Source organism: Psittacula echo, assembly GCF_963264785.1.
Source record: "Psittacula echo genome assembly, chromosome: 9".
Lineage (NCBI taxonomy): Eukaryota > Metazoa > Chordata > Aves > Psittaciformes > Psittacidae > Psittacula > Psittacula echo.
In genome coordinates, this window is record NC_137745.1 from 18617730 (window position 1) to 18639510 (window position 21781).

The 21781-nt window shown below is 40.1% G+C and overlaps 1 protein-coding gene across 2 annotated transcripts in view; it reads right to left on the reverse strand.

Annotated features, from left to right (window-relative positions):
• LOC308225011 (6-phosphofructo-2-kinase/fructose-2,6-bisphosphatase 4) overlaps positions 1-21781 on the reverse strand; it is a gene marked incomplete at both ends in the record, with an annotated part of 26889 nt that continues 5108 nt past the window's right edge. Inside the window, 13 exons of one of the 2 annotated variants that reach the window (XM_080625457.1) lie at positions 1-60; positions 3201-3265; positions 6077-6139; positions 6507-6636; positions 8227-8331; positions 8930-9076; positions 9400-9607; positions 11228-11349; positions 11669-11725; positions 12630-12704; positions 13904-13970; positions 16277-16373; positions 19881-19997. In XM_080625457.1, the coding sequence (XP_080481583.1) occupies positions 1-60; positions 3201-3265; positions 6077-6139; positions 6507-6636; positions 8227-8331; positions 8930-9076; positions 9400-9607; positions 11228-11349; positions 11669-11725; positions 12630-12704; positions 13904-13970; positions 16277-16373; positions 19881-19997 (1313 nt within the window). Of the gene's footprint in view, positions 61-3200; positions 3266-6076; positions 6140-6506; positions 6637-8226; positions 8332-8929; positions 9077-9399; positions 9608-11227; positions 11350-11668; positions 11726-12629; positions 12705-13903; positions 13971-16276; positions 16374-19845; positions 19998-21781 lie in introns of those variants that run through there. The other variant, XM_080625458.1, reaches the window with a different exon arrangement.

Genomic DNA, 21781 nt, shown 5'->3' on the forward strand with positions numbered 1-21781 from the left:
TCACTGATGAGCAGAGATTGTTACAAGAGCGTCCTCGGGAGGTCTGGAAATGTCTACATTCTGTGTAATAATAAAAACACAGAGGAGAACATTTGTCATGCAGCAGAAAGAGCAACAAACCCCAATCAGATTTCGTCACAAGTACACGGCTGCATTCATGTAAAAGCAGAGATTGTTTCCAAGCCCCCGCACCCCAAGAACGCAGCAGAGCAGCAGCTGGTCCGTGCCTCAGAACCAGACAGCAGGAAAAATTATTTGCAGTACTCATGGATCCCATGCCGGTAACATTATCAAAAGCTCAAGTAATTCCCATTTAGGAGGAAGTCTTCGACAAGCCAAAGCAGGAATCCACTTAAGCACGTGCTGCAGCACGTACATGTCTATCCATTAAGCACCTCTCAGCTCTTTGCTGAGCTATGCCGTGGACTTCTTTCCCAAGAGACGACTTCAACATTTGTCTGTTACACTCAATGCACCACCCCTGACAAAGCAGAAAAACCTCCTCCCAGACACCCAAACCAGTCAAGACTGATCACACCAACAAGATCTCACCTCATTTTACAAGGCTGTGGGAACAAATTACATGTAATGCAGCAGATTATTCAAAACCAAACCAAAGCACCAGCCCAGCCAAACACTCGCACTGGGAAGAGCAGCCATGTGGGACCAGGCTCATGAATCACACCAGCCACATATCGCCTCAGGCAAGTCCCAGGGACGGTGCAGTCAGCACTCCCCCTATACCAACAACCCAGACTATGGGAAAGTGTTCTGAAGTTTCTTACAAGATCTGGAGCTAAGATTTGGCCAATTTTAGGCCAAATCACCGCTAATTCTTCAAACTTTGTGCTGATGGGCTTTGTGACTCTTGCTTATCTTAGACTGTGGAAGTAAACTCACCTTTCACTAACATCTTCCTCTCTCCTTCCCCCCACATAATCAAAAAGGAGAGCACAGCTTCTTACTACAAGCAACCTCCTGTTCCATCTCCCCATCCTGTCATTCACTGAGACAGAGGTGCAAAGTAGACGTTTCATCCCAGTGCTTGTTTTCCCCCCAAAGAAGGGCCGAAGCAACAGCTGAAGTAATTCCCCTCAATTATTTTCAGTAAGAAGACTACAGACTCCTTCATTTGGAAAGGTCAGGAGCTTAAGCCACTACAACGCTGACAAACACAAGGCTTCAAACCACTTCAGACAAATCATCTTCAAACAATGAAGTTTACACATGCTATAAACAAATACTCCAGTGCTTTTCTGCATTGCACTTCTGCAATGCGAAAATAGATGCTTTCAGCTGAAGCCAAAAAGGAGTGTGCTGTTCTGAAACACAGACTGCAAATCACTTGTGGGGGCACAGAACAGCACACTGGGCAATTCTTGTTCAAACAGTTCCATTGTTCAATGATGTTGTTTTCTGTGGCGCTGTATTTAATTAAACGCTTTGGGTTCAATAGACTATTTGAAAACTTAATTTTACAGAAGCAATTAACGTTTTTGTAGATGATGTAAATGAAAGCTCTTGAAATTTTCCTAATGCTCCAAGCAGCATTTAAATGCAGACAGGATCAACTTAGTCCTTCATTCAGCCCTACTAAATACACACACTTCACCGGTCTGCGTTTCTTTGGGGCAGAGGCAGAAGAGTGTTTGAGGGTTTGGGGGTTTTTAAACCAAAAATGCTTCTGCTCCTTTCTTTTTTAAAACTCATTAACTCAGGTTACTTCTCCTCCAATTAAGCAGTTTTGTTTTTATGTCCACTGCAACGCAGCTATCTGCACAATCCTCTACATGCACCTGAATCACAGCCACTCAATGGCAACGTTAGTAGGGCTGTGTCACTTGCTAGACGTGTAAGAGCACTTGGTGATTCAGGCACACCTTTCCCCCTTGAAATAAGCATCTTCAGTTATACAAGAGGTATTTCCAACAGCAATTCCCAAAATGCTTTAGCAAGGTGTAAACTCAGCACTCATATTTTATCAGCCAAACTGAAGATGTTCAACTGATCTACATTATTTAATGCAGATAACATAACAGCTGCTTCAAGACACCCTCATTATTTTCACCATGCTTCTCCACCAGCTTTCAGGCAGTGTGGAAACAGAATGGATTTCCTATACCTAACAAACCAAACTCATACAGAGGTGATAAAGCAGAATGACAAAGGTGAAAGGGGAAGAGACAGAAAATACGCAATATGACTATCTAATAGAAAAATGTCTTGGCTACGAACCACCAAAAGTCAGCATTTTCAGAACTCAGAATACCGAAGTCATTAAAACAAACCTTCTCTGCAGAGCCCTCCAGCATGAATTCCTCACATAAGACATAAGGCGCCTTACTGAATATACACATAACACACTGATCACTATATTCCTTTTCACCATAAACTATTGTTCTGAAAACCACCACAAATAGCCCTTTTTTATCAAACCGACTTAATTCACCTGCAGGCACAGCTCATACCCTCAGCAAGGAACCAGAGCCATACCCAGCAGCATTAGCATGAGCATCTACAAGGGAACCAGACATTCTTAATCATGACACATTTTACATAACTTCCATAACACAGCAATGGAAGAGCTTGGTGCGAGCAACAGAATGAACTTAAGCTCATGTCAAAGCTTAGGAGTATACAGAACCTAGGCCTGACACAGGGAAAGGACAAAGCTGCCATGGTCTGATATCTCCACTTACATTTTGCAAATGCACTCAATTTCCTTTTCCCCAGTTTTCTGCTGTATCCCAAGATCTAGTCTTCCCCTCCAGGTGGCATCATCAATTCCTCTTTCTTCATACATCAACGACCACAGTGATGAAAAAGCTAATTTCATTATTTACTCTCTCCAATATAAGCGTTGCATTCATAACAATGACTTTTTGACTACACCCTACTTGTCCTGAATGACAAAAGCCATAAAAGCCATAAAAACTTCATACAGTTTTTAGATTGATACCGTATCTTCAACCTTTCATTCATTTTTGAAGATAAACTACTCCAGCTAGAGCTCGTATGCAAGATAAACGTGCTCAATAAAAAGGATTCTTTTCCTCCTAACAGCAAACCAGTACTGAAGAGTAATATGTAAAATTAAATATGCTCAGCTGAGTTATCAAATCATTTCCCACCACAAGGACAATGGAAATGAGCTCAGGCAGTACATCACATCAAGGTCCCCAATTCTGAAATATTCTTACCTCGGGTTTATCTCTGTGTGTGTTTACAGCTTCCACATTCAGAAATATAGATTCCACTTTACATCCTGTTGGTAGAAAACACAGGTTTAGTATTGGTCTGCCTTAAAAATGAAGTTATAGTAAAGACGCAATCTAATTTTGAGTTGGGGAAGGTTAATCACTTCCCACTGCTGACTGATACTACAATTTCCCAAATTCCAAAGAGCTAAAGCTATTGAAAATTAATCTGTTCCACCAGGATGAACGTATTTTCAATCTGATAATCCACCTCCTACTCTCACCTTAGCTTTATCATTGTTTTCTTTGAAACAAGTTCTCATTTATAAACATACCTGAACAACAACAGTTAGAAAGTTACTTTTAACTTTGGTTTTAAATATCCCAGGCTTCTTAGAATTTCACTGTAATACACAAGATAACTGCAGCTCTCAGTGTTTAAAACATGAAACTTGATGACAAGGATTACTGCCTATTGTTAGCAACCCAAATTCCTCTATGCAAGCAAAACAGTTTTAACCCCAAAGAAATGGAACTTTAAAGTTGGCCTCTGAAAAGGAACTTCTCCTTTCCACCCAGAAATGGAAAACTCCAGAGAAGCAAGAGAAATTAAACCGTCAGAAGAGACAACTGTTACTCAGGTGGTACAATGACCCACGTAGGGAATTACAGTTACTCAATACGCTGTGACCACATCATTTTAAACAGTACCCAATTGCCAAACACTGTCTTGTCTGACACGAGTGTGACTTTTATAAGCTAGCAGTACCCTACATATTAATAGTTGAATTCCTCTGACATCTCCTATCACAAATAGATTTTCAGAGTTTTCTGTTCACTTATTTCCTAAAGGCATAGTCACGCACTTCACAGAACTATTGCATGACAGAATAGGGTGATTTTACCCTTTTCTTAGAAAGCCACTGCACTTAAAAACAAAGTGGTATCAATTAGTAAGGCAAATACTTGCTTTCCATTAGGGAAGCCTATTCTGAAAAAACCCCTTCTGTCATGAACACTGTGAGCAAACGCTGCAGGAAGGACAGTACTCAGAGAAATAAGCAACCACAAAACAGGTTTTAAGGAGGAAAAGTGCACATCTCCCACTGGAAGAGTACTCCAGTCATCCTTCTGCTCACAGATCATGGCAACCCTTGAGACCAAGCGAAAACTTGCTGGTGCTGGCCATTGCTGAGGACTGGCTGGTTACACACCAGACACACCTCCACAGAGAACTCTCAGTCCTTACCGCTAGCTGAGTGTAAGATCTGAATAAGTATTGTATGGAAAGCTTTAAATATAAACTGAAGGGACCTGAGTTACTGCACAGTAACTACAATGTGCATATTCCCAGCTCTTTTTTAATTACCCACATACAAGCTCATACCTACAGCAAGACAGAGTTTCTCTTTCCTGTGTGCTCTCACACAGACCACTGCTATACTGGATTGCTGGATAAAAGTCTACTTTATCCTAATCCAACTGTCAGGCTGTAACAGATGTTCCCCACTAAAGATCAGACACCAGGAAAAGCAAACCCCTAAGGGAAGGAAGTGTTACCCCGGAACAGGATTAGCTGGAAGGTACTAAACACACCACGTTTGATCCTGCATCCTGCCTCACTGGAGCCAAGTCATACATCAACATGAAATAACGTTATAGATTATTAATGTATAAATGGTTTCCACAGCCATCGCCTTTTCAGATGGTCGAATTCCAAGAAGTAGGTGGTCTGAAATGTGCTAATTGAGACATATGTATAAACACTTTAAAAATGAACAGCTTCTTTCACTGAAGGCAGAAGGACACGGATAGTATTTCATACCTCTTCTTCCCCTCCCTCACTCAGTGTGTGCGTGAACACTGAAAACATCCAGGATCTCTTTACACAGACCAAGATTAGCAAGTCAAGAAGATCCACTTTCCAAAACCAAAACAGTCAGCTGTTCTGATTTGTACTTTCAAACCTTCAACTTGTCATGCAAGGCTGGAAACACCAGATGTCACCAGAGCACAGCAGGACAACACAACAGTTAAATGGCAAAGATCTGTCAGGTAGATTTCCCACTGTAAGGGCTCCTTTCTTTGTCTCAACTTTATTTGAAACTTAAGGAAGTACAGGTCTAGACTACTTTCAAAGCCAATAATCAAAGACAGCTTTGCACTGCCGATCAGTAACTCGACTAGCATTTTTTGGTAACCCATTTCCTGGTAATCTGTGCAGATTTGCCTATAAATAACCTTCTGAAGTGTGATGAGGTATCAGAAGATATAATTAAGCCATCACTTAAAGAAAATTAACAGCAGGCACATGTTAAGATGAGGTTAAAAACCACAAAAGGTAATTAGCAATCAGCCTAAAACTCAAGTAGCACAGGTTGCAACCCCATAGGCTGGCAGCAAACCTCAGTTAAAGCCCCTGAGCTATGCACTGATAAATACCGACTGACAAAGGAATGCCAACCACAGCACTAAGTTCATGTGGTAGTGTGAAGGTCCACCAAAAACACACTTGAGAAGAGAACAGAAGCTGTTTAAGGGTAAGAGGAACACCCTTTGTAAGGTGATAAATGTACATAAATGTAAATCTGCCTGTTCTAAAAAGCAACCCCCTCAAACACATCAATACAAACTGAGACCTTACTGTACCTGACTCTGTAAACGGCATGGATTTGCCAAAAGAATTAATGAAATAACACAAAGCAAATGTAAATCCAAGGATTCACTGATTCTAACAAAGCTGTACAAGCATACACACAATATCAAACTTAACTGTTCAATCCTATATTAAACCAGAATAAATTTGAAATCTCTTCATTTAAATGCTTTACAAACTTCACACAGCAAAGTTAGATTTAGATATACTTAATACTACTCACCATAAGCCACCGGGGTTAGCTTTAAGACAGTATGCAGTGGGCACTTCAGGTAAGGCAGTTGTTCTGAGAAAACAAGCAACAAATCACATATGAAATAGAGATTAAGAGAACAATAACTTTTCTATTATGTTGCAGATCAACCACTTGAATGCCTTTTTATCTGTCAGTACTCTGTCTTCTTCCCTAGCATGCACAGAAAGCTATTCAAATAGAGCAAAAAAGGAACACCACAGTGTTTCAGGTGAAAAGCTCAATAAAAATCAACTACCAAGTTTTACAGGTAGTTTTTTTTATTTGACCCACATTTACACATTTGCCTAACACAAACACCCTCTGATGAAAAAGGGAAGTGTTAGAATTTATTGTTTGGAGCCTTCATCAGTACCATTTTTTTAAAGAACAGACCATTTGTAACGGATTAAGGACTTACCTGCAGGCTTGTCAAGAAAATATGCAAGCAAACAGCGCATGACAGCTTGGTGACATATGACAAGCACATTTTCCTGCCTTTCAAGTTCCATAATTACTGGCTCCAGTCTCTGAACAAGATCTTCATAGGACTGGGTGGGGAAGAGAAATACACAGCCCATTAAAAAGGGAAAACTCTTTGAACAGGGTATGTATATACAGCGGATCTTACTTTCATATTAGTAATCTTCTGTTCTATTAGTGCACAGACAAATATTGTTGTAATAGTTTTCCTTAAATTAAGAACACAGTCCAGGTCTTCCAGACCATCAAAGAGCAAGCATATAACAAAATACATCTCTTTCATGGAAAAGCTTTATTAAATCAGCCACCATGATTAAGAATTTCCACAAAACTCCCTAGGATTCAATTCACGGCACCTGCACATGTACAGGTTAAGTCTTGCATGTTATTTTCCACACCTCATCTTCAAAAGCATCATCTCTCTTCTAAGTAAAAAGGTGGGAATCCAGCCTACAGTCAGCATACAGGAAATTTACAAAGCCTGACTTGTTCAGGCTGCCCTTTGAAAACAAGCTGCAGGCTTGGTGACCTAGCCTGGTGATGGCAGCCACCATCCCATCCAGAGACAAAGGATTCCTCTTGCAACCTGTCCCTCACAGCTCACACACAGTAAATCTGCCGTTCACATGCCCTGTAAAGACAACACTTCCCGAATGCGTGGTGCATTGAACACATGGGGAGCACAGCACATCTCCCAGCAGGACAGGGAATGACCACATCGCCCTGGTCCCAGGGCAGGCGTGGGGCTGCCCAGTTGGAAAGCAACACTGCTGAGCCAGACCTTGGCAAGAGAAACCCAGCACTCTGTTCCAGCCAGGCTGTGCAAGCCCTGCCTTGGGTACTGGTGACAGAGGTAGTGCCTTAGACAAATGACTGACATCAACTAACCACCCAAACAAACACTCCCTGTCCAAATGGACTAGGAGAACTTCGCAGCTTAATGATTGCCTCATTAGTGAGACCAGGGTCACAGCCCAGGAACACTGCTCTTATCACAAGATGCTCTTAGCACAGTGATTACTCTTGACTACTGAGGAAAGACCACGGAGCTCTGATTCCTTAAGACACAACAGCAGAGCAGCTGGTCCAATTACTCCTCTGCCCTGCTGCTCTGAATCCTAAACTTCAGCTGCCACTGAAAGGCATGTGGCCATCTGGTAACTGCTGCAGGTAATGGGTTTATTGCTTTAGAAATGCTGTCAGCAGTTGTTTTCCCAGAGGCAAAATGCTTATTAAAATGAAAGACCACCGTGGCTACAGATTTCCCTGCACTTCAGCCAGCACTGCATGTAAACCAGCCATTACCCACAGCGAGGATGAACAGGAAAAGGTGATCTCGGCAGCACATTTGCATATGCAGTGGTCTGAAGGCTTGCAATCATTCTTCCTGCTTTATCCCTGCAGGACCAGCATAGAAACGATGCCCACAAGATCAAAGCTTTCCATTGTTTTATCTAAATCTATTCTTTCATTTGTCAACCCTGAACCAAATTAAATGGTCTGGGCTCAATGCTTGCAATCTCCTACGTGCTTTCCCCTGGAGAGAGAAACAACCTGTTTATTAATTTAAAAATGTATTTTTCCTTTCTAAAGCCAGCATGTGTATATTCAGGAAGACAAAGGAAGCCCTTCACCTTAAGACAGAAAAGGGAGCATACCTCTCCTTTGGGGTATCTGTATCGGTATTTGTCTTGGTCTCTCAGCGCAAATTCAAGCGGATAATTTTCCTGTATTTCTTCATATGTCATTTCTTCACACACTCCCTATACATAATAAAAATAATTTAAAACCATGTATTTCCAGCAGTGCAAAAAGCAGATCTCACTCTTTCATAAAACCATATATAAATAACCATTAACAACTGTATTTTGTCACTCTGCCACTTAAAGACAAAATCATCACACATGATGAACAGGACTCTCACCTGGACTCACATGTAGATAAAAGGACTCATTAAGTCCGTATATAAATTGAAGTTACATATATGAGCAAGCAAATCACTGAGCAAGGCCACATTTTATCTATGGCACCTACTTATGTATATAGGTGTAGCTGGAAAGTGCCAACTAGCAAGCACCTCCTTACAAAAAAAATTATTTCCAACCCCCAACTACCCAAAATACTGTCTTCTACATGGGAATGTTTCACTGGGCAAGATAAACCAAAGACTAAAATAATTATGGCAATATTTCATAAAAGGCTTAGCCTTACTAACAGGAAGTAACAACAATTTTTCCAACCTCTAGAAACAGCTTAAATGACTTTCAATCCCATCAAAGCCGTACCATTACAAAACTCAGTAGCTCCTTCATCTTTAGCAAACCAAGCAACTTACTACATGTTTAGAAAATCAGAACTTACTGCATCTATCTCATTCAAAACCTTCCACTGCTCATAAGGCACTCCCAAGGCTTCAGCAGTCTGAATTGTCCTTTTCATCTGGCTGGTCCAAACTTTCAAATCTTTGATATTTTGCTCATTAATAAATTGTGCCAAACTTTTGGCAAACTGAAAGACAAAACATGAGGCACTGGATGAGGCTCAGAGCCAACACACTCTGCTCAGTTTGGAACACACAGGCTCCGGGCTTTGAAACTCATTATAACTTTTCCAGAAGGCTAAGAAATGCAACACATTCTGTTATGACAAGAGGTACAGGAGAGGGAAGGAAAGGAGAACAAGGGAGATACAAGTTTTCTGCAGTTCCTGTCTTTACCATCAGGGATTTTCCTTTCAGCTTTAACTTGTGAACCTGTAATTACACAGCACAAACCACACACATGCACAGAACACACACAAAACCCAGTCACACTTGTGCAGCAGGTACATACTTCTTTTCCCCTGACGGACAGTCCAGGATCTCCTCCTATTCTCCCTTTCAGATTGAGTTCACTTTCTCCATGTCGACAGAGGTAGATTGACCGAGGAGTCACATGGATATTCATGAGGTAGTAGACAATCCTGCTCTGAATGTGATCCATTACTCGATTCACAAGGTAACTCCTTCCAACATCCATAATTTTAATGTAAGAAAGATCCCTTTCAGGAGCAAACAAAAAGAAATATGTAAGATTCCACACAGTTTCCATCAGCATGCACCACAATCTCTGCCATTATAAAACAAAGAGGCAACAAGCCAAAGCAATAAGCAAGCCCTCAATTACCTATGGAATATGCATTAGTCCTAAGAAACAACACAATACCCCAGAGGTACAGGATGAACTCTTTCTTTCACAGGTGAGCTGCTCACATCGATTTCTTTTCTGTTCCCTTTACTTGTGCATTGTCTCTCAAATCTGGATTCTGCTCCTGGAAAAATACGGCCCTCCCACGGAAGGAAAGATTCAGTGCAGTCATTTGACTGTGGTAGCTTCAATATGAGATCCAGGTATTTTATTATAAAAGGTATTTTTCTCCAGGTTACAAACACTTCCCCCACAGCAAGTATTTGATGGCACCCAGGAGCCAAAAGGCATGGTCATCACTTACCCATCTCTGCTAACCATTCTAGAAAAACTACAGCATCAGAAGGAGCTGGGACCAGCCTGATACAAGACATTTTCTCAACCACTTTATCAACAGCTACTTATTAACAGTACTGTAGTGTACCCCACCACTACCTCCTCTCAGCACGAGACAGGTTGTAATTTCAATTTCCACTGCTCATCTGAGCTGTACATTTCATAGTGGTATCTAGTTTAAAGGAGGAAAATAGTCTAATGAGCTGAACATTGGTTTCCAGTGAAGCATTTGAGATGTAACACCACAATAAACCAAGAAAACTTATAATAAAACCAAATGCAGATGATGAGATGCAAGCATCATCATCTCATCTCCAGTAGTGCTCTTTGAGGTTAATCATTACTATTTCACCCAGGCACAACCATTAGGCCCATCACAGAAATTACATGCATGAACTGATCTGATTGAACCAGCTTCACACTGCTTACACTCAATTACATTAAAATGCAGCTCAGCCTTCTCTACAGCACTGGTCCTGAAACAAAACAGGAGCGCTTGGTATGAGTGCAGCTCAAAATCCCACACCGAAATCCTGGACCACAGCAAGGGAAACAGGGCTCCTCCTCATGTGGCTCATCCCTACCTTACTTTCAAGCATTGAAAGTGAATGAAAAACAGATGAACGCTTTGGCACAAAGGCAAATAATCCAAGCTAAGAAACTTTCTCACAGCCCTACATCTGCAGGGTATTTTGCAAGCACGAATAAGTAAATGTAGACATCACATTTTTAAGACTGATGTGTTCAAAATTCATCTTAACCATGTCAACAAATGAAGTTATGCTTACAAATCACTCAGGTCTCCTCTACAAACTAAAAAAATCAAGTAACAATCTGATCTAAAAGAAGTCTGGAATAACTCCTAAATGCTGGTTCTGTTCCAGAAGAATCGTATCATTCTCCAAAGGGAAAATCAAAAAGATTATTGTCCCAGAGCAGATGTGTTAGCCAGTTTTCCTCAAGCAAGCAAGTTTCCAGGCTACACCCCCAGAGTAAACTCTCCCTAATATGCCAACGGAAAGAGAGCTTAAGCCGTTAATTACTAGAAAGCCCTAATCCCCAATACAGGATGCTCCATCCCCTAGGGAAACATCTTAAAATGACCCAGTTGTGATCACAGTATTATTTCATCACTTACTTGTCAAGAGTTTCATCTAACGTCTCATAGGAGTTCTTGTAGCACTCTATTCTTTTCATGAAGTCTTCTGTTGCTTCATCATTACTACAATCAACATAGTCAGGACTACCCAGCTTCACTTGCTGTTTAAAATAAAGCCAGGAGAGTAGTACATTTCTTTCCCTTTTTAATGCAAAGTTTAAATAAATACAAAGGGGGAGAACACAGCACAAAAACTTGTATCCTGGAAGATAATTAAAATATATGTATAGCAAAAAGAGCTATTCTACATAAACTTCTGAGTTATTATACACATGAGCAGGAAAATAAATGGGAAGTGTTCCATTAATGGGAGCTAATCGGTTTTTGCTATTGGAAGTTCTTTTAATGTACTTCTAAACATACTCAACTACCTTTAACCTCCTAACTTGAAGCAGTTAAAGCAAACTTTCCTATACTTACCACAATGTTTGCAGCGATGACCTCTGGATCTACACATACTGACTCAACAAAAAAAGTCTTCAGTCCAAAGGGGAAGTCACGTGTACAGAGGAAGGAACAAGGAAGATGCATTAGAATGCCTCTGGAGACTAACACACACGAGCAGCACGTTACTCACTTCCACACTAACCCCTTTTTAACGGAACCATGTGTTAAACTTCCCTTCATTTACTCTGAAGGTTTCTGCAGACACTCATCAGAAATCGTTGGTTTAGCATTCCCTGAAGCACCATGTTTTGTATTATTTCCCACACACACAATGCTTGTAAGTGGAAAAATTTTGCAGTGAGAAACATTTAGGACAGAAGAGAAAGAAATAAGTGCAGAGGATACAAGTTCAGTCATATAAAGAGTAACTAATGTTTCTGCAATAATAATTTAGAAGCCTTTCAACTAATGGAGTAATGCAACTTAAAAAAACTTTGGTGGTTTGCTGTCTCAAAGGTTTATGGAGATGCAAGTTTAGAGGAAGTGAAGCATTACTGGACAAGACCTAAATATAAAACAATCCTGGACAGAAGGCACTAAACCATGGAAAGTTTTTTGTTTGCACAGAACTAACACAGAATTCCTTATGGTTTTTTGTAGCAAAAACATGAACCGCACTAAGAATCATATTTTAAATAGTTCTTGCTGACAGTACACTCAGAACTACAGGTCCAGGATGATCGAATTGAAGCCACAGCACGTAAGAGCTTAGTTACTAACAGGACAAACATTAAACACAAGAAAAATGAGGACTGGGTGACTTTTAATCACAAACTATGCTTGAGAACACAAAATGTACCACTGACTACATGCCTAGGAAGGACACAGCTTATGCTAATGCACTTCTTAACCTGGAGTACTTGGAGATAAGGCCAAACTATCCCTGCCTTACTTGTCCAGACATTAGCTCAGAACTCCTTTGTTTTCAACTCACCTTATATCCATTTTCTTCACCAAATTTGTAAATAGTTTCTCTGCGTTCTCGAGTGGTGTTTGTAGCGTCAAAGACCTGGAAATAATTACAGGGGGAGAGAGAAAGAAGAATTAAAGAAATATCATAGGCTGTGAAAAGCACTGTGCTAGTAACAACAAAAATAAGGGCTCAAAGTCCCTCAACGTGAAGAGAAGCAATGAAACACTTCCCCTTCCCCCATCTCAACATGCTTGAGAGGCAAAGAGATGACATTCCTACTTTCCACACTTGATTATCTAAATACTAAAAAGTGGTAATATTTTGAAGCACTACTAGCTGAAGACAGCATTTGGAAGAAGCAACCACAATTTAAGCTTCACACACAGTATAGGACAGAATCTTCCTCCTGACCCATATCTGCATTAAACACTAATCTTTCGGGTTTTAGCAAACTTACACTACAGAAGAAAAAGCTGCTGTAATCAACATGCTACTCAAACTGCAAGTGTAAAGCTTTTAAGCGGCACAAGATCTGCAAGACTCGTAAAGCCTGCCCATGGACTACAAGATAAATGCGGCCAATTTTCTAGGAACCAATGTTTAGCTGTGAACACACCAGTGTTTTACCAAACCATGAGGTTTGCCGAAGTATAGCTTACGTCATGTCCCCAGCAGAACTTATAATTATTACTTAATGGTTTTCCCTGATTAACTAATGAAAACACCAGAGCAGCACCAGTAGTCTTAAGGAAAACAATGTTATGCAAATTAATGTGAATATGCAATATCAACAATTGAACAGCTGATTATTTGCATCCCAACATTAAATACAGATATGAAGCAATTTACTTTTGAGTTTCTCCTGCTCTCTTCAGAGATTTCTCATGTTGGTAACAAAATTGCCAAGCAATACCCAGGATGCTTTTTGTTCAGTAAGTACCTTTCACTTGAAACACTAGACTTTCAAATAGAACCAGAAGTGCAACCAAAACAAGAGCTGTGTTTAACAGCATGTGATACAATGTGCAGAGAAGGGGGACATTTTCATGCGTGTTACCCTCTCCTCAGTGAACCCCTCAAATCATAAAGGTTGTTACTCAATATGGCATCGTCTCCCTGAACTTCAGTGCTCCTCTCTCTGCAGCAACAAGGCAGATGTAACATACAACTCCCAAAGAAAAAAATCAAATCATATACTGAAGAGATACTGAAATTGCTCAGGTTGCACATTGTGCAGCAGACACGCTGTTTTGTAGGGAAGCATCTGAAGAATGCATCTCCAACAAGAAACTTACAGCCACGTGCCCGTTTTCTTCACTGAGGTACTGTCGGACGTCATTCAGCGCTGCTAAGGCACACTGTCTTAAAAATGAAAGAGTAAAACTCAAACGCTTATAAAGTCATTTTATTAATGCACTCATGCATCGTGATCAAAGCGCCCTGCAACTGTTAGGATAATCTCTCTCAAAAATAAATGTTTTCGTAATCAGGTACCCCCAAAACATGGGAAAAAACAATGCAGGTCAACCAAGCTATACTAAGGAAACATGGTCAAGGCCATCTGCCAAAAACAAAGACCAGTCCAGTGCTCCTCTGAGCAACTGATACAACTACACATCATCACAGAATACTTACCAACTTTGCTGACCAGAATAAGCTTTCACTGATCTAAAGTAACATCAGTGAATCACCCCTGAAACTGTATTTTTTCCCCAAACTCATAGATACTGGCTTCTTAAGGTGATTCTCAAAGAGGGAAGAAATAAATCAACTTAAGGTTTTTATTTTGTAGCTCCAAGGTAAAGTGGATAGACAAGTGTTTTTCAGTACCACACTGCCTCTCTGTTCACCTATTGTGTAAAAATTGCTTATGGAAAAAAAAAAATCTCTTTACACAATAAAACGAAGTTAGTGACCAGTATTAGGGACAGAGGTGAAAATAAAATCCCACTGTAGTCACCAACCCAATGTAATTAGAACTGAAGACCACTGAGGACACAAGCACCCCAAACCCCCCTCTCCCCACATTCTTTACACTCGGGTTGAATTTGGACAAGAATAAATTAATTTGCAACTTTCCTATTTCCTCAGCACTAGCATTATCTTCAAAGCCCATTATGATTTCTAGCACATACATAATACTGGAGGGCAACATTAATGTTGTACAGGATTTACTCATTAGAAGAACAAAGCTCCATTTAGTTCCATGAAGTACAATCTTTTTGCAATACCAACATAAAAACCTGTCCCTTTCAACAGCCTTTCTCTGCATTACTGCTCTATTTTGACTTCCAGACTGAAACATCTAATTCTTCTCTTACATTTAGCATATCTTGCATGCACAGCTTTCTCTTGAAAGAAAAATTAAAGCTTTCCAATCCTGACAGTATTTCCACATTAGCACAGTTAATGGCTGTCAGGAACTGAGATTCATCAGTGAAGTCTTCACTAAATAAATATAAACCCACTTTACTCACCGCTAAGTAGGCAGTTTAGCTCTCACAGCCCATTTCATGTTATATTCCCCACCATTTAGTTTAATAGGTGACACAGAGGCACGTTAGAAGGTTTGGCTCTACCTCTAAGCAAAAGGTAAGGGCTTGCAAGGCTAATGCACCTCATTATCTACTTTCTGGTCCCAAAGGATTAGTTGGTTCTTATGCAAGTTCCCTCTGACATTAGCAATGCCCAACTGCTGCAGAAGGGGAAAGGGAAGAGAGAGAGGACAAGCAGAAGAACAGCCACAAAAGGAAGCCCAGACATTAGGAAAAGTCCAGACATTTTTAATGCTTGAGCTGAAGCAATTAAGAACAAAATACTCTGCATTTTAAGTCGCCTAAACAAACTGCATTTCCATTCCTCTGGTATTTCTGATACTTCTCACTTCATACTGCACACTCGTAAATGTTTTCCTGAACATGCTAAAAACTAACAATAAATGGCGAAGAAAACCAAAAGACCTTCCCATTCTGTAAGAAAAAAGTAGCTCCCTCTTGCTCTGACCTTCTCTTCATCTACCCTTTCTCCTACATTAAAGCAGAGGCTCTTCCCGAGCAAGAAAGGAGTCTCAACTGCTTCATCCCTGCACAGACATTCACGCTGATGCTCACCTTGCTTTGAATAGCACTCGGAAAACATGTCAGTTTTCAAGGCAATGCACCAACTGAATGCATAAAGCACCTGCCTGGCGGCCAAAGAGAATTTCAGGGAGGGAATAATATTGTTTTATTCTGGCTTATTCGAATGGATAATGACAAAAACATTCAAAGTACTCCAGGTGAAAAATTCCAGTATGCAAACCAAAAAGAAAAGCTGTTAACTATTTGTTAAAACTGTTTCATTTTGAGGGAAAACATACTTGAATATCTGCAGGAATAGCAGCAAACTCAGCCTACTGAAAGGTGAAAAAGAATCAAGTATTTACCTTCTCTGCATTTTTGATGCTTTAGATGAAGCAATTAAGAGAAAAATACCCCAACTTTTAGCAGCCTAAACAAATCTTGTCTGCTTGCTCTAGAACTTCTTTTCCTTGTCATTTCATACTGCAGTCTCTTAAGCGTCTTCCTGAGCATACAAAAACGCAACTTAAAGCAGTCTCTACGAGCAAATTACACAGGGTAGCTTTTTAATAGTCAGTACATTGTGTAGCAAACACATTCCAAACTTACCTCCTGATTTTCAAGCCTTCTTCATTGTCAGGCAGGAAGAATTCAAAAGATTTATACTTTTTCACCAAATCTCGACGATATTGACCAACGTTAAATTCTGCCAACAAGAAACCGGTATTAGTGGGAACTAATGATATTCATGTAAAAAGGACAAAAGTTATGACAGTTTTGAAACCAAACTGCCTGCAAGGATAAAATAATTTAGCATGTACAAAGTCAACATATCATACTTCTTGTGTTTTGGAGGGTTTGGTTGTTTTCAAATACAACAAAAAATCATGGAAATGGCAAAAGAACACTTGGGCACCAGCTTCAATAGAGTCATTTGGCCATATTGCTGTGCTGCTGTCTGCCAGTTTGCCTGAACACCACAGAAAAACCACTTTTCCTCCTTCGCAGGGGTGGTTGGAAGTCTATTTCAATAGCCTACAAATAATCTAGCTTCTTCTTCTGTGCATACGCGCAGTGAGACAGCATTCTGATAGCACCTCCCAAAACGTTCAGCTCCTATTTAACCAAGGAAGAGTTCTAAATAGAACTTGATAAACAAACATTAAAATTGAAGTTGAGGAATCATTTTTTCAGAACCCTGCTCAAATATTTCTATTCCTTAAGGATCAGTACATACTATTTCACAACCCCTGTTCCAGTTATTTTATACGCTTAAGTTGTAAAAAAACCTCAACAAAACATTCAGCATAATTATTTAACATAATCTTACTGTGATCTCTTAACAGTGGCCAAGAAGACTACTCTTTATCTGGGCAAAAGTCCATAAGGTCAATGGCCATGTACGTGTCACAATACCAGATACGGGATTAGGGCAAGGCAGTTGTTTTGCCACACAGCAGACAATGACATTGTACCCTAATGAACTTTATTCAACAGCTTTGAAAGTACGTCTCTGACGTGCAATCAATGTTTAAGTTGTTTCTGACCTGTAGGTTTTCTCTGCTGAACTGCAAAGCATTTTTTTTAACATTATATCAAACTTAAGTGCTCTGTTTGAGAAGCTGCCAAGGCGTAACTACTTGAGAGACTTCATTTCTAGAAAGAGGAAATGGAGTAATGGACACAATTGCCAAATTGTAATTAAGAAAGAAAGGACATAGAATAGAACAGTTCAACCACCAGCTGCTGTATATAGATTACTCTTGGGACTGGAAGCAGAAGATAAAGAAGTTAAGTATTGCTTAATCCCCCAAAAGTCAAGTTTTGTTCGAGTTCAACAATGCTGATGTAATTTTTTTGTGGTCAGATGTGTGACATGGATTACAGTACAATCCAAGTTATTCTGTCACAGGATTAATAAGCACTGGTCATACCAGTGACGTGAAAAGATGGTTCCTTGTAAGAAAAACAGAAGATGAAGGAGCTCAGAAGACAAATGTTTCAGGCAGTAGCCCTTTAAAAATCAAAACCCACAAACTTCCCAAGAAGGAATAGTTACTGCAACAGGGTCATGCACAGACAGGGAAAAAGTGCTATCTAGTGGGACAAAATTCAGCCCTTACTGTTAGCATCCACCCTTGCGGAAAAGTTTCACAAAGCTAACTGGAATCACAATTACCACACAGCCAGAACTGTTCCAGAAAAGCTTCCCCAAGTTTAGTATCTAAAAAACACATTGCAACACAATTCTATTCAGGCATCTAATTGACCTCATTTCCTCCAAGAAGCTCAGACACAAGTCCTTTGTATTTTTTACCATTTCACATTCTAAACAGCAGAGGATTTTGGAAGAGAGAAAAGAAAACACAGAACTGATTACTGAAATGGTTCAACTAACATCTACTCTGGGCTATTTACATCCACCTTATGTTCTTGAACTCTTCAGCTTGCTTAATATATGTCACATGAAAAGACAGCATTTACCTTTCCTCGGATTTACGTAACCTTGTAATTTTAACCATCTGTCTTGAAGAGTAAGAACACTCACTGTATTAACTGCATGCTAATAGTAAGATATTAAGAGCTAAAGGTAACTGATGTTAGGGCTACTCAATACTTAGTATGTATGGATTCCATCCCAATCAACTGGAAGCAGCAGGCAAAGTGTCATCTATTCCCTCAGTCAGTGAGGAATTTTAAATCGATTTCAGCTTCAGGAAAATTGCATCAGTGATGACACAGACAACAGGAAGCAACTGTGGGTTTCCAAGAAAATCCCAAGTCACCCTTTCTAATAAAGACAAACCACAACCAGCAACCTAGGATGGAAGCTCACATGGTAACTTTATGTTGCATATTCACTAGCGACTGCAGTGCCAGGACAAGGGGTAACGGGTTCAAACTTAAACAGGGGAAGTTTAGATTGGATATAAGGAAGAAATTCTTTACTGTGAGGGTGGTGAGGCACTGGAATGGGTTGCCCAAGGAAGTTGTGAATGCTCCATCCTTGGCGGTGTTCAAGGCCAGGTTGGACAGAGCCTTGAGGGGCATGGTTTAGTGTGAGGTGTCCCTGCCCATGGCAGGGGGGTTGGAACTGGATGGTCTCAAGGTCCTTTCCAACCCTAACTATTCTATGATTCTGTATCTTTGTAAAATGAGGTAGCAATGCCCTGATTAATTTTTATTAAGCACAATTGCATGTACTTTCTGATGTGCTGCTCAGAGCAGCCAAGGAACCTTTCCTGTAACTGAAGCAGACTACCCCTACCTATTTTACTGTACTTGGGATATATTCAACCAAGCATGAGCAGGATGTGAACAACACCTTGTTTGTTGCTCAATACTGGATTTTTGCTTTTTCACACAATAAAATGTTCAACACAATGACATACATATATATTTACATAAATGTATGCTATACCCTAACATACAAGCATAGTTATATCACATTTCGTTATTCAATGATTAACTAGTCGTAACTATAAAGCTACCATTACTGCACCAGACACAGACTCACAGAACACTAGAACTATCTTTTTCTTCTACAGAGATAGAGGAGAAGGCATCTCAGAACCTCAAAATGGACTTAGGTTTTGTTTACTTGTCGATTTAGGCCCACGAAGTACCACAGGAGCTCAGGAATGAGGCAGGACAGCCAGGTCCTTGGTGCAAATCTGAGCTGTTGTTTCCCACTCAGAACACACATATAAAATCCCTATGAGAGTGATAACAAGTGCTGCTCCAGTTCCTTGGGCTCTTAATATTCAAAGAGCTGTAACTCATTCCACAAAGGCAGTTATACAAGGAGTTACACAAGGAATTACACATTGCACAAAGTTCACAGAGAAAAGAAGATGGAGAAGTCACAAGTGTCAACTGCTCATCCACCTGTAAACAAGATTCCCTTTCACCCCCATAAACAAAGGGAAGAAATCAAAATAAATAAATAAATAAGGACAGCTGAAGTGTTAAGGGGCAAGGGCAAAACATTTATTTAGGCACCTGGCAGAAGGTGGTAAAACAACAGTTACCAGGATAAGTCTAATTAACACCTAAATGGAACTCAGAGTCTGTGTATACTATTGCTTAAGACTAAGTTTGCAACACAGAAGGATTTTAAGTGGTCAAACTTTGCAATATAATTAATGGGAATTAAATTAAACACCTAACATCTGTCCTGTCCTTCTGATGTAAACAGAAGTAAATCCATCACCTTTTGTAGGCACTCCGATCCAATTCAAATAGCGTGTCAGCTTCTTTGAGATGTAGGTTTTCCCTCTTGCTGGGAGACCCACCATGACAATCAGAGTAGGGCAATTGGTCATACATACTGAAACAGAAAAACAGAAAACTAGGATTTACCATGAATGCTCCCCACAAAGTGAAGGCTGATACTATGGTGCAGAATGACAATCCATGTGCTCTCTGAGGAAGTGACCATTCAGGCAGCTCATGCACTCTCTCTCACTGTTTCAGGGGGTTTCTTCAGGAGTTCAGTGGACCTGGCCAGGGGTTTTATGCTGTGCTGAGTTTTGGAAGAGCGAGTCAGTGGCAGTGCAACGCTGGACACGTGAGTTGTATACAGGCAGAACACAAGAAACCTACGTACTTGCATACATGTTTTAAGACATACAAAAAGACTACCAAAAGAACACTGACATCTTACACCCCTACTCAGTCCAGTGCTTGCATTGAAAGGAAACAGCAAGGCACACAATTTAAAGACAATTTTTAAATCTTTAAAACAAGTCTTCAACATTGTTCTTGGTTTTGAGCAAAACAAGCATGACAAATGCAGCTTAATACATTATAGTACAACATGGTACTTACTATTTCTTATTTCTCCTTTCAAGAGAGGTTTTTGTGTTAATAATATTTAAAAACAGAACTAACTTTGACTGTTCTTCAATGATTACTAGGACTAAAGTACAAGTATTCTAAGCAATCATGTACAATAATCTGATAGACAGATATATGTACAGAAGTACTCTATCAAAAGCAGTGTTTAGTTTAAAAAAAAAACCACAATACTGTAGTCATTTAAAGGAGTTACATGCATAAACTGAAAACCTTGCGGCCTTTCCTTTCAAATGACAAGTTTTTGAACAGTTTAATGGCATAAAACTATGGATACCTTGCATGAATCTATCACAGCTACACGGAACTGCCTAAAAAGAAAGAAGACATTAAAGTGGCGCAAAGATACCACTGGCTCCCCCCATCCCCTATTTCAAAGGGCATTAATTACTGTACAATCAACACATGCATCAATTTCCTCGCTGTCTTGATAGAGGAGTTAATTTGCTCCAAAAGACTAAATCTCAGTGTTACGCTGTAAGACGTAACTAAACTGTTGCACAAAGCCCTGTAACTGCTTGAGATTTCCAGATGTTGGATTGACGAAGTCCCATCCCACAAAGTCACTTGCACAAATCTGGCACAGCTACTCTGCACAGTAAACCCATAGATTAGCAAAGACAGATGCACTGTCTTAAAACACACACTGAAAAGAAAACAAACCCCAAACCCATTAAAAACACACCACTTTTCATGAGAGAGAGGGGATGCAAAACCACACGTAACCTCAAACCTATGAAGCAGTCTACTACTCCATGTAACGAAAGTTGCAGGGAACTGAATGCAAACTGAAACAGATCCATTTAAACAGGTCCATGTCTTTACAAGGCCACTTATAAAAGCCCTTGAAGTAAGCTCCTCTGTGCAGAAGCTGATAAACAAGAAAGATAATGTTTTCTTGTCCCTTCACCTCTTTGTCCGAAGTTCAGGCCTGTGAACCCTGTCTCCAAGAGAAGGCAGGCAGGCTCTGGGGAATCAAAGTCTATGAAGTGCAAAGAGTACGCTGCTTACTAAGCTTAACAGCTTTGCTTCTAGATTTAAGGGCAACAAAACAAAATATTGAGATAAGTGAAAACCCTGAGCCCCTTAAAAACTTTAAGGGAAGACATTGCTCATCAAAGCCAGCTCGAAAGGTTCTTCACCCAAAACATCTAGCTCAAGTTTTAACCAATTTTCTAGTATAAGCAGTGAAATAAGAGTTGTAAAAGACAAACCAGGATCTGTATATGAAAAGGCTCTGTACACAGCCTCAGGTCC